Consider the following 11,873-nt stretch of genomic DNA (forward strand, 5'->3'; position numbering starts at 1 on the left):
AGATTTAATATTATGTTTTCTTGGTATCTCCCGTAGAAATGGATGAGCCAAAGTTTGTGACTGAGGCTTTATCAAACCCTGAAAAAGATGAGTAGATGAAAGCAATAAAAGAAGAATTAGAGTCTATGAAAACCAACAAAGTCTGGAATCTAGTTGACCTTCCGCCTGGGCGTAGAGCCATTGGGAACAACTAGGTTCTCAAAGTTAAACGCTACGAGTATGGGATAATAGAAAGATACAAGGCACGATTGATGGCTAAAGGCTTTACTCAAGAAGCTAGAATGGATTATGAGGAAATATTTTTACCAGTTGTGAAATTTACCTCAATTAGCTTACTTTTGGCTATTGTTGCACGTTTGGATTTGGAATTACACCAAATGGACGTGAAGACAACTTTTCTCAATGGATAACTAAACGAAGAAATCTACATGGAACAACCTGTAGGCTTCATCGTCAAAGGCGAAGAAAAGAAGGTTTGTAAATTGAAAAGATCTATTTATGGCATGAGAAAATCTTCAAGGCAATGGTATTTGAGATTTCACAAGGAGGTGATCTCGTATGATTTCACCATGATCAATTAAGACCATTGTATTTATGTGAAGAACTCCAATAGAATGTTTGTAATTCTTTATCTTTACGTGGATGATATTTTATTGGTCTAAAACAATCTGGAGTATTTGAAAACTATCAAGTCATGGATTTCAAAGTCATTTGACATGAAAGATATGGGTAGGCAGACTATATCTTTGGAGTTAAGATCCAAAGAGACCGTTTCAAAAAGTTATTGAGTCTAAAATTTTGGAGCGTTTTCGCATGTGTAACGACCTGATCAGTCATTTTGAGCATTTACATTTCGTTCGGTGGTTTGAGGTCTTGACTAGATTTGTATGATGTATTATGAATTGTGTGTATCGTCAGTTTTGGTCTTCGGGTGATTCGGGATTGATTTGAAATAATGATTCTCAGCTAGGAAGCTTTAAATTAGAAGAGTTGACCTAGTTTGACTTTTGTATATTTGACTTCGGATCAGAGTTTTGATGGCTCAGATAGGTCTGGATGATGATTTTGAACTTGGGCGTATGTCCGGATTGGCGTTTGAATGTTTTGCCCGGATTGACATTTGGATATTTCTACAAGGGTTCAACACTATTTGGCAAAAGTTGGCAATTTGAAGATTTGGAATGTTCATAAGTTTGATCGGAGTTGACTTTGATAATATTGGATTCATATTGTTGTTTCGAGAGTTGGAATATGTTCTTTATGTCATTTGAAATTTGTGTGCAAAAGTTGTGGTCATTCTGAGTTGATTTGATATGGTTCGGCATGAGTTTTGCAAGTGAAAAGTTCAAAAGTTCATTAAGTTCGATTTGAGGTGCGATTCATGATTTTGATGTTGTTATATGTGATTTGAGGCTTCGAGTGGGTCAATGATATTTTTTGGAATTTGTTGGTATGTTAGAATGGGGCCCCGAGGGGTTCAGGTGTGTTTTAGATTGATTTTGGACCATTTCGATGTTGCATGCATTGATAGTTTCTACTATAATATGATACCTCTGGTGTTCTTCGCGATCGCGAAGGTCCAACTGCGATCACGAAGGTCTAGCCGTGATCGCAACGCGTGTCTTAGTCTGCTGGTAGATTTGTTCATCGTAGACGTGGTATATGGAAGGCGTTCGTGAAAGGTTGAGATGATTGTTATCCTCGTTCGAGCCTTGGATCATGCGTTTGCGTAGGAGAGCTGGGAGCCAGAGGAATTGTCTTCGCGTTTGCAAAGTCATTGCCATGTTCGCGAAGGTTTGATCCGGTTATGTATCGCATTTGCGAGGACTGTTCCTCGAATGTGAAGGGTAATTTTGTGGTCGACTGAGTTTGTGCTTCGCGAACCTGATACCTCTTCCACGTTCGCGAAGGGTACCCCTGGAGCAGTGTATAAAGTACTATATTTCGAAGGTCTTGGTCATTTTATCATATTTTGAGTTATGTAGCTCGGATTTAGGCGATTTTGGAGGCAATTTATATCACATGGATTTGGAGGTGTTTTCCACTCGGTTTTGATTATATTCCATGATTCCATCTTCGATTTTGGCATTTGATTGAAGATTTTGATGTTTGGCTATAAATGTATATTTTTAGTGCATTGTTTACCTTAAATTGTAAAGTTTTAATGATTAAATGTGTGACGTTTGAGCTTAATTATGTCGTTTTTATGTTTAGGATTGTTGAGGGACAAAAATACATGAAGGTTACACACATGGATGTTAAATATACACAAAAGAGCATGATAAGATTAAAAATTAGACCAGGCTCCAGACCGGGTGATGTCTGGTCCTAGCGAGGTCAACTGGGCGCTGGAGTGGGCGACACCTGCTCTAAGGTGCGCTGCACACCAGGCCTCGCGAGCTTTGAGACCTGGTCCTTTCCTGGTTCGTGCATTAAATATTTTCTAATTGGATTTGGGCTTGGGGAATCCGACCCTAACCTATAAATAACCCCTAAACGTGATTAGTGAGGGGTTGGTCAATATTTGAGGGAGAAAAAGGCAAATAAATACAAACGAAGCTCGAAATTCGTCATTCTTCCATATTTCATCTAATATTCATAGCTTTTATATTTAAAAATAATATTTTGATTATTGTCATGAATATGAGTGACTAAAAACCTCATTATTCTGGGGTTATGGGTTGTTATTGACTATTGTTGTTTGACGGTTGATGATATCACTTGATTTTATCATGTTAATTTGTTTATTCAATATCTCACTTAATTATTCTATTGTGTAGCTAACAATAAAGTCCTATCTACGAATTTATAGGTGAACTCGAAAGTGCTATAGATTGCATATAAGATTGGATAGAGTACGTTCTTGAATCCGGGCATCGGAGAATAGATTAGCGATTAGGATAGACATATTCTAGTTGCCTTACTTGGTTATTTTTGCAGTAAATACAGATGTGTTCTTGTTAATTCTGATTCTATAAACATATAGTCTTAGGTTAGCTTGAATAGGCGAGCGAAACCTCGAAAGAACTTCATGAACATAATAAACCCTGCTAATCAACAAATTAGATAAATCTAGTGATTAAATCAACCGAAAGAACGCAATAGGAGAGACACTAATCCCATAACCCTGGAATATTTCCATCTCATTGACTTTTTTCTAAGTTTTTGTTTCCTCTACTTGCGATCTCGTTTTCTTATTTGCTTATTAATTTCATAGTAATTTAGTTAATAAAATTTACAATCATTTTCTTGACAACCACTTGAGCAATAAATTTATAAATAGTTTAGATTGGACAATAGTTTATCATAAATCCTTGTAGGAATGATATTTTTTATCACTTTATTACTTATCGACCGCGTATACGTATGTGATTGGACCCAACAAGTTTTTGGCACCGTTGCTTGGGATTTAGGAATTATCTACTTGTCTGAAACAAGCTTTTATTTGTCTTGTTCGAGATTTAATTTGTTTTGCTATTTCTGACTCTACGGGTGCTCACATTGAATTATAAGAAGAAGTAATAGTTTAACGATCTTCTGCCTTTTGATCCTAAACCCGAAAGACTCTTCCACGGGTTAAGAAGGGAGGCGGAAGCAAGAGCAAGAATTGCAGAGTTGGGCATTGTAGTCCAAGCATAGCCTATCGAGATGGCAGAAAATGAAGAGAGACCTGTGATTGAGGCTGCAAGGACTAGTCTCACGAACATGACTCAGGCTATCATGACGCTTGATATAACTGGCACTTCGAGCTGAAGTAGTAAATGGTGCAACTAATTCAATCCATAAGGCTATTTGTGGGTTTGTCGAGTGAAGATCCCCAAAGGCATATACAATTTTTTTTGAAGATTACATATACATATAACTATCCGAACATCTCCAAGGAATATGTCAGATCAACTTTGTTTCCCTTTTCTCTGATGGGGGAAGCAAAGGAATGGTTGAGCCCGCAAACTCGATCCACACTTGGGATGATCTAGCATAAAAATTCTTAGTCAAGTTTTTTCCCACTAAGAAGACAAAGGCGTTGAGAAGCCATATTCTTGGGTTTCAACAAGCCGTGAGACTCTTTGTCAAGCTTGGGAAAGATACAAAAAACTACTCAGAGACTACCCACATCACTGTCAGACTGATGAGGTGCTAGGACATACTTTTGTGGATGGGTTGGACGAGACTCCAAATTGAATCTAGACTCAGCTTGTGGAGGAAGTTCAAAGGCCATACAGTGAGATTCAGACTCTGCTGAACAATTTCACTGCAAACGATCATAACTGGCAGGGTGAGGGTGAACCAAGAAGGATGATAAAATAGAAAGCAACAGGTACACTTGAGCTAGATGAGATGTGAGCCATGTGGGAAGAAATTTCTAAACTGACCAACCAAGTGGCCAAGATGGCAATGAGTCAAGGGCATCAGGTGCAAGGTATGGCCATATGTTGTGAAATTTGTAGAGATGGTCATATGAGTGACCAATGTACGGTGAATCCCAAATCTATTTATTATGTGGTCCAACAAGGTTGAGGTCCAATGAACTAGAACACACAATACATGAACACCTATAATCCCAACTGGAGGAATCACACGATTTCTCATAGGGTGGGAACCAGGCTACTCAAAATCGATATAGACCTCAAGGGAACTACAATAAGCCTCAAAAGCCACCCCAGCATGTAGAACAAAGCACTAATTATATGTTGAAAATGATGTTAATAGGCAACCAACAACTAAGAACTCAATTTCAAAATATGGAGAGGCAGATTGGGCAGTTGGCTGCACAACAAAATACTCGACCTGCAGGGGCCCTTCCAAGTGATACAGATAAGAATCATCAAGTAAATGTTGTAACCTTGAGGAATGGCAAATAATTGGAAGAAGTACCAAAAAAGAAAGAAAGGAAAAGTCACTCCTGAGGGCGAACTGGTTGCTAAAATTATGATAGAAACTGTGAAAGAAACTAAGGAAAGTGAGAAGACTCCAGTTGTGAGGCCATCACCTCCCTTCCCACAAAGATTAAAGAAGAAAAATGATGACAAGATGCTCAACAAATATCTTGATATGCTAATCCAAATTCAATTGAATCTCCCATTGGTTGATGTGTTACGTGAAATTCCAAAATATGCCAAGTACATCAAAGATATTGTGGCTAATAAAAGAAGATTTACAGAGTTGAGACAATGGCACTTACTGAAGAGTGCACTTCATGAATTCAAAGAAAGTTTCCCCAAAAGTTGAAGGATCTGCGGAGCTTCACCATACCAGTTTGAATTGGTGAGGTAGATGTGGGACATGCACTTTGTGATTTGGGGGCTAGCATAAATTTTATGCCCCTTTAAATTTTCAGTTAATTGGGGTTGGGGACCCGAAGGACAACCACTATCATGTTGCAGCTTGCTGATAGATCTATTGTCCCGAGGGGATGATAGAAAATGTGCTACTACATATTGGGCAATTTATTCTTCCAGCAGATTTCATTATACTGGACTTTGAAGCTAATGAACATGTCCCCATCATCTTGGTACGACCTCTCTTAGCCACCGCTGATGCTGTGATAAAAGTTTATGAAGGAAAAATGATTCTCCGGGTTGATAATGTCTAAGCAGTCTTTAATGTGTACAAGGTGATCCAGCTGGTAAGTCACTCTGAGTATCTAGCTATGATATCCGTGATCGAAAAAGAAGAAAAAAGAAATATATGGGTACATATCTGGATGATTCTCTAGAGAAAGCACTTATGTTGTTCGACAACATTGACTTGGATGATGAGGTGAAGGAGATGGTGCATCGTCTAAATACATGTACTTACATCAAAAGAAGGATCAATTTTGAGCCTTTAGATAGATTAACTGGGCCACTCCCCAAGCCATCTATCGAAAAAGCTCCTAAATTGGAACTCAAGCCTTTACCCTCTCATCTTCATTATGCTTATTTGGGTGCTGATGAAACTTTACCTATTGTTGTGTCTTCTGAGTTATCTATTTTGTAGGAGGAAAAACTTCTTTGCATATTTGGAGAGCACAAGCGTGCGATTGGTTGGACCATTGCTGACATTTGTGGTATTTGCCTAGTGTTTTTTATGCATAAAATTCTCATGGAGGATGGGCACAAACCAAGTGTGGAACACCAATGCCGCTTGAATCCAGTCATGAAGGAAGTGGTAAGAAAAGAAGTCATAATGTGGCTCGATGCATGTATTATCTTTTCCATCTCTGACAGCAAATGGGTAAATCCAGCAGAGTGTGTGCCTAAAAAGGGTGGAATGATGGGGGTCATAAATGATAATAATGAATTAATTCCAACTAGGACTGTCATAGGTTGGAGAATTTACGTAGACTGCCAAAAATTGAATAATACTACTAGAAAGGATCACTTCCCCCTTCCCTTCATTGATCAGATATTAGATAAGTTGGCCGGAAAAGACTACTATTGTTTTTTTTGATGGATATTTCGGCTATAACCAGATATCAATTGCACCAGAGGACCAAGAGAATACCACCTTCACTTGTCCTTATGGCACTTATGCTTTTAAGAGAATGTCATTTGGGTTGTGCAATGCACCCACGACTTTTCAAAAGTGTATGATGGAAATCTTCACTGATGTGGTAGAAAAATTTGTTGAAGTATTTATGGATGATTTTTCGGTATTTAGATTATCTTTTGATGAATGCTTAACGAATTTGAGTAAAGTGCTTGCCAGGTGTGAAGAGATGAACTTAGAGTTGAACTGGGAGAAGTGCTATTTTATGGTACGAGAAGGAATTGTACTCGGGCAAAAATGTGTCCAAAGATGGGTTGGAGGTGGATAAGGCAAAAGTGGATGCAATTGACTAACTGCCACCTCCAATCTCTATCAAAGAAGTTAGAAGCTTTTTGGGACATGCAAGTTTCTATCGTGGATTCATTAAGGATTTCTCTAAGATTTCTACCTTGTTGTGCAAGTTGCTTGAGAAGTATACACATGAGCATTGCTTGAAGGCGTACGGGGAGCTTAAAAAGAGATTGGCGACATCACCAATTATCACCTCACCAGACTTGAGAGAGCCTTTTAAGTTGATGTGTGATGCCAGTGACACAACAGTTGGGACTGTACTGGGTCAGAGGCAAATCAAAGTGTTCCACTCAATTTAATATGCTAGCAAAAATCTAAACCCAACTCAGATAAATTACACAGTTACAGAAAAATAGTTGCTAGTAGTAGTATGGGCGTTTGACAAATTTAGAGACTTCTTGGTGGGAACTAAAGTCATCATCTACATAGATCATGCAACCATTAGGTATTTGTTTGAGAAAAAGCATGCTAAGCCTAGAATAATTCGTTGGGTTCTTATTTTGCAGGAATTTGACATGGAAATCAAAGATCGAAAGGGGATAGAAAATCAGGTAGATTATCACATGCCACACTTGGAAACTCACGCGTATGTTGATGACGGGGGCAAAATTCAGGAAAGTTTTCTTGATGAGCAATTGTTAGCCATCATAGTTGGCACAACCCCATGGTATGCCGACTATGTAAATTTCATTGTAAGTGGTGTGACTCCATCAGAATTGTCACCGGATGGTAAAAGAAAATTCATTCATGATGTTAGATTTTATCTATGTGATGCGACATTTTCGTTTAAGCAATGTGCAGATCAGCTGGTGCGCCGTTGTATCCCTTAGGAGGAGATGAAAGCAATTTTTCATGATTGTCATGCATCACCGTATGGAGGGAACCATGGTGGAGACAAAATGGCTGCAAATGCGTTGCAGTCAAGATTCTATTGACCCACTCTATTCAAGGATGCACATGATTTTGTGAAAAGATGTGATAGGTACCAAAGAACAGGTACAATTTCAAGAAGGCATGAGATGCCATTGAAGGTCATACTTGAGGTCGAAATCTTCGATGTTTGGGGAAAAGACTTCATGGGGCCATTTCCATCATCAAATGGCCATCAATACATCTTAGTTACAGTTGATTATGTGTCAAAGTGAGTTGAGGCTATGGCTTTGCCTACGAATGATGCTAAGGTGGTGGTGAACTTTGTGAAGAAAAATATTTTCACAAGATTTAGAACTCCGCGTGCGACTTTTAGTGATGGAGGTACTCACTTTTGTAACAAATTATTGGGCAACCTCTTGGCAGAGTATGGGGTGAGACACAAGGTCACAACTGCCTATCATCCGTAAATCAGTGGTCAAGTTGATGTTTTGAATAGGGAGGTGAAGCAAATTTTGGAGAAGACATTGAGTGCAAGTAGGAAGAATTGAGCTAGCAAGTTGGATGACACTTTATGGGCATATCACACTGCATACAAAACTCCAATTGGCGCTTCACCGTACAGGTTGGTTTATGGGAAGCCTTGTCACTTGCCTGTTGAGCTTGAGCACAAGGCATATTAGGAGATCAAGAAGCTCAACTTCGATATGGATCTATTTGGGGAAAAACGGATGTTGCAACTAAATAGGCTTGAAGAGTTTCGATTACACGCATATGAGAATGCGAAGTTGTATAAAGAGAAAACAAAGAGATAGCATGACAAATATCTTTTGCATCGTGAGTTTGAACCAGGTCAAGCCATTCTACTATTCAATTCAAGGTTGAAGCTCTTTCCTAGGAAGCTCAAGTCTAGATGGACGGGTCCGTTTGAAGTTGTGCGGGCTACAAAACATGGGGTTGTTGAGATATGGTATCCCAAAAGCGATGGCACATTTTTAGTCAATGGGCAGAGAGTCAAACACTATTGGAGTGGTGGCGTTCGTCGTCACAAAACTTCGATAGACTTGGTGGATGCTTGAGGGAATATTTTGCATCGTGCCGTGACGTCAAATAAGGTGCTTCATGGGAGGCAACCCATTGTGATGTTATATTTGTCATGCCATGACGTCAACTAAGGCGCTTTTTGGGAGGCAACCTAATTCATAGTGTAGCTTAATTAGCTTTTTAATTTTGATTTTAAGCACTAACATAATCTTTAGTTGAATTTTGGTGTTTGAATAGGTACGAGAGCGTGTATGAGGCCAAATAGACTTATGGAGGATTCCAAACCACAAAGGATCTCGCTACAGAGCTAGCGTCGCCCAACCCGTCGTCCGGTCAAGCTCTCTTTACACCTGGCATCGCCAGGCTTGTATCGCGCCCCATATTGGGCGTCGCCCACTCTGCCACGCGGTGCACCTTACATCCCAAATCGCGAGGCCAGGTAAGATTTCCTTTCTCTCCTTCTTTTAAAACCCCTCAACACCCGTTTTAACACCCTCACACAAAATAAAACACAGCACACACACAAACACTCTCTCAAAAACACAAAAACCCAAAAACACAAAAATACACTGCGATCCTCATCCTTCTCTCTTTCTCTCAACAAAATTCCTCCCACTCTCATCTCACCCAAACACTCTCTCAAAAATCATCACTAATTGAAGACTCTTTCCTCATCTAAAATATTCAAGGTATGAATTCTTCTCTACTTTTCCTTTAGTTTGGAAATAATTGAGGTAAAAATTGTAAATTTCAAAATCTATGAGTGCTTTGAATGAGAAATTGTGCATGCTTTTCCCAACCCCATGAAACCCATAAGAATTTTATTCTTGTTGTTTATAAGAGTGTTTACACTCGAATCCCAAGCCGATTTGGGCGGGTGAGGAAATCCCTCACCCACACAAAAGCTTCAACCATATTAGTGCGTACCATATGTTCAATAGAACTCCTCAAAGGAACGTTGTGTCCCAATTGGAGCCCGAGTCTACGAGATTGATATACTAGTAGGTTGTAAGCATCACGAGCATCAAAATTAAGTGTGGGGTGGCTCACCCGAGCCCGGTTGAAGAGTTCAAGCATTGCACTTCCATTGTATTCCATCATGAACTTGTTGTCTTGTAGCGCCAATTATTGTTTAAATTCAAGAGGTGAAGTCTGAGTAGCCTCGATCTACTTGACAACCATCTGCTAAAGTTCTAAATGTGGGGTCGTATGACCATGATTCAAATTGATGCAATGCCTTCTAAAGTTGACTTCCATTCATTTGTGTAGGTACAAAACAAAAATGGTGCGACCAACTGACAAGGGAAAGGGCAAAGCTGGTGCCCCCACCAAAGGGAAGACATCCTCCGTACCACCACCAAAGAAACGAAAAGGGGGAGAGGCCACATCCACTCAGGCTGAGGGACGGAGGGTAGTTGCAGCCATGGCAGCCTCATGCCCTAGGCCTCAGGGGAAGCGCGAATATTGAGCTAGCAATATGCACCCTGATATGGCCGTTGAGGAGCGCCGCTTACGAGATAAGTATCTGTCAGTATGGAAATATTTTCATGAACTTGGATTGGGATTTATGTTTGGAAACCCCAGAGATATTAATGTGAACCTAGTTTGTGAGTTATATATCAAATTTGACCCGGATGATCTAGAGCCGTATGTGCCTATTCGAGGTAGATTGATTGACTTTTAAACCACCGCTATATGCAACTACTTGGAAACTCCAGATGTCCCAAATGATCCGCCCAACGTATCGCGAGATTAGACACACTTTGTGTGGTGTCAATTCTGTGGCTGCCTGGGTCTGAGATAAAAAGACTGGCCGCCATAAGAAATTTCCAAAGAAGAAGATGAAACTGGAGGCACCTGTTTGGTTGAAGTTGGTTAACACTCGATTGCTACCATGCAATCATGACACCCTAATCAGGCAAGATATGGTGTGTTTGCCGTACTTTGTGATGACTAGCCAAAAAGTTAATATAGGCCGTTTGATACGTCACCTTATGACGCTTGTGAGAAAGAGTAAGAGGGTTGATAGGCTATTCTTTGGAAATATGTTGATTCAATATCTGAGGAAGGAAGAGGTATAGGAGGAGAAAGAGTTTGATATAATCATCTCATCACCCTTGCGTGGGATCGACATCACCAGCATCCGACTGAAGAAGGAGAATGATGTAGCTGCGCTCACTGGTTCTATGTGAAATGCTCGTAATGATAGATTTATAGCCCATTTTTATGGGATGTTGGACCTACAGTTGCATATTGGAGGGCGGCTGGCTACTCAGGAGTAGAGAGACTATTTACGTGCGCGGTACCCACTCAATGCCTATGCACAACATCTGGTGGGGCTTGGTGAGTGTAACGACCAGGCCGGCCATTTTGAGTATTTTGGCTTTGTTCACCTATTTATTTCCTCCTCTATGTTCAATTGTTGTTATGTGACTTGCTGGGGTAGTTGGTTTGGTTTCGGGTGAGTTTCGGAGTGAATTGGAACACTTAGTCCTAAAGTTGGAAGCTTAAGTTGTAAGAGTTGACCAAAGTTTGATGTTTGTGTAGACGACTCCGGAATGGAGTTTTGGTGACTCTAATAACTTTGTATGGTATTTTGGGCTTAGTTGTATATCCGGATGTTGATTTGGAGATCTGTAGGTTGATTTGGTGCTTTTTGGCAAAAATTGGAGAGTTAAAGGTTTGGAAGGTTGATAGGTTTAACCGAGGGTTAACTTTATTGATATTAGGCTCGGATGGTTATTCTGGGAATTGGTATAGGTCGGTAGTCTCATTTGGGACTTGCATGCAAAATATGAGCTCATTCGGAGTTGGTTTGATATGATTCAACATATGTTTTAGAAGTTGAATGTTCATTGATTCAAGAGGCTTGAAATGGGGTGTGATTCATAGATTTGATGTTATTTGATGTGATTTAAGGCCTCAAATATGTTCGTGTTATGTTTTGGGACTTGATGGTATGTTTGGATGGGGTCCCGGAGGCCCCGGGAGTGATTTATATTGAATTCGGGTCCATTTTGGACTTAGGGAGATTGCTGAAGAACAGTTGAGTTCTGGTGTCATCACACTTGCGGTGGGCTTGGCCGTGGGTGAAGCTGGGGATTGTAGAAGAGGACTTGGGCTTGGTTGACTTGATC

The 11,873-nt window shown here is 40.0% G+C and overlaps 1 protein-coding gene across 1 annotated transcript; it reads left to right on the top strand.

The window, feature by feature from the left end:
* The first annotated feature begins 5,688 nt into the window (after nucleotides 1-5,688).
* On the top strand, nucleotides 5,689-10,204 carry LOC138901630 (uncharacterized). The gene is made up of 7 exons (XM_070189409.1): nucleotides 5,689-5,772; nucleotides 5,980-6,150; nucleotides 6,455-6,739; nucleotides 6,933-7,079; nucleotides 7,329-7,631; nucleotides 7,773-7,963; nucleotides 10,006-10,204. The coding sequence occupies exons 1-7, from the start codon at nucleotides 5,689-5,691 to the stop codon at nucleotides 10,202-10,204; spliced, it is 1,380 nt and encodes a 459-aa protein (XP_070045510.1).
* Nucleotides 10,205-11,873: the final 1,669 nt, after the last annotated feature.

This window comes from Nicotiana tomentosiformis, chromosome 11 (assembly GCF_000390325.3).
Source record: "Nicotiana tomentosiformis chromosome 11, ASM39032v3, whole genome shotgun sequence".
Classification (NCBI taxonomy): domain Eukaryota; kingdom Viridiplantae; phylum Streptophyta; class Magnoliopsida; order Solanales; family Solanaceae; genus Nicotiana; species Nicotiana tomentosiformis.

Excerpts from the sequence above, each read along its gene's own strand:
- LOC138901630 (XM_070189409.1), top strand. The coding sequence starts at position 5,689 with ATGGGTACATATCTGGATGATTCTCTAGAGAAAGCACTTATGTTGTTC. Across the intron at positions 7,632-7,772 it reads AGCAATGTGCAGATCAGCTG|GATGCACATGATTTTGTGAA; the intron begins GTGCGCCGTTGT and ends ACTCTATTCAAG. Across the intron at positions 7,964-10,005 it reads ACAGTTGATTATGTGTCAAA|GTACAAAACAAAAATGGTGC; the intron begins GTGAGTTGAGGC and ends TCATTTGTGTAG.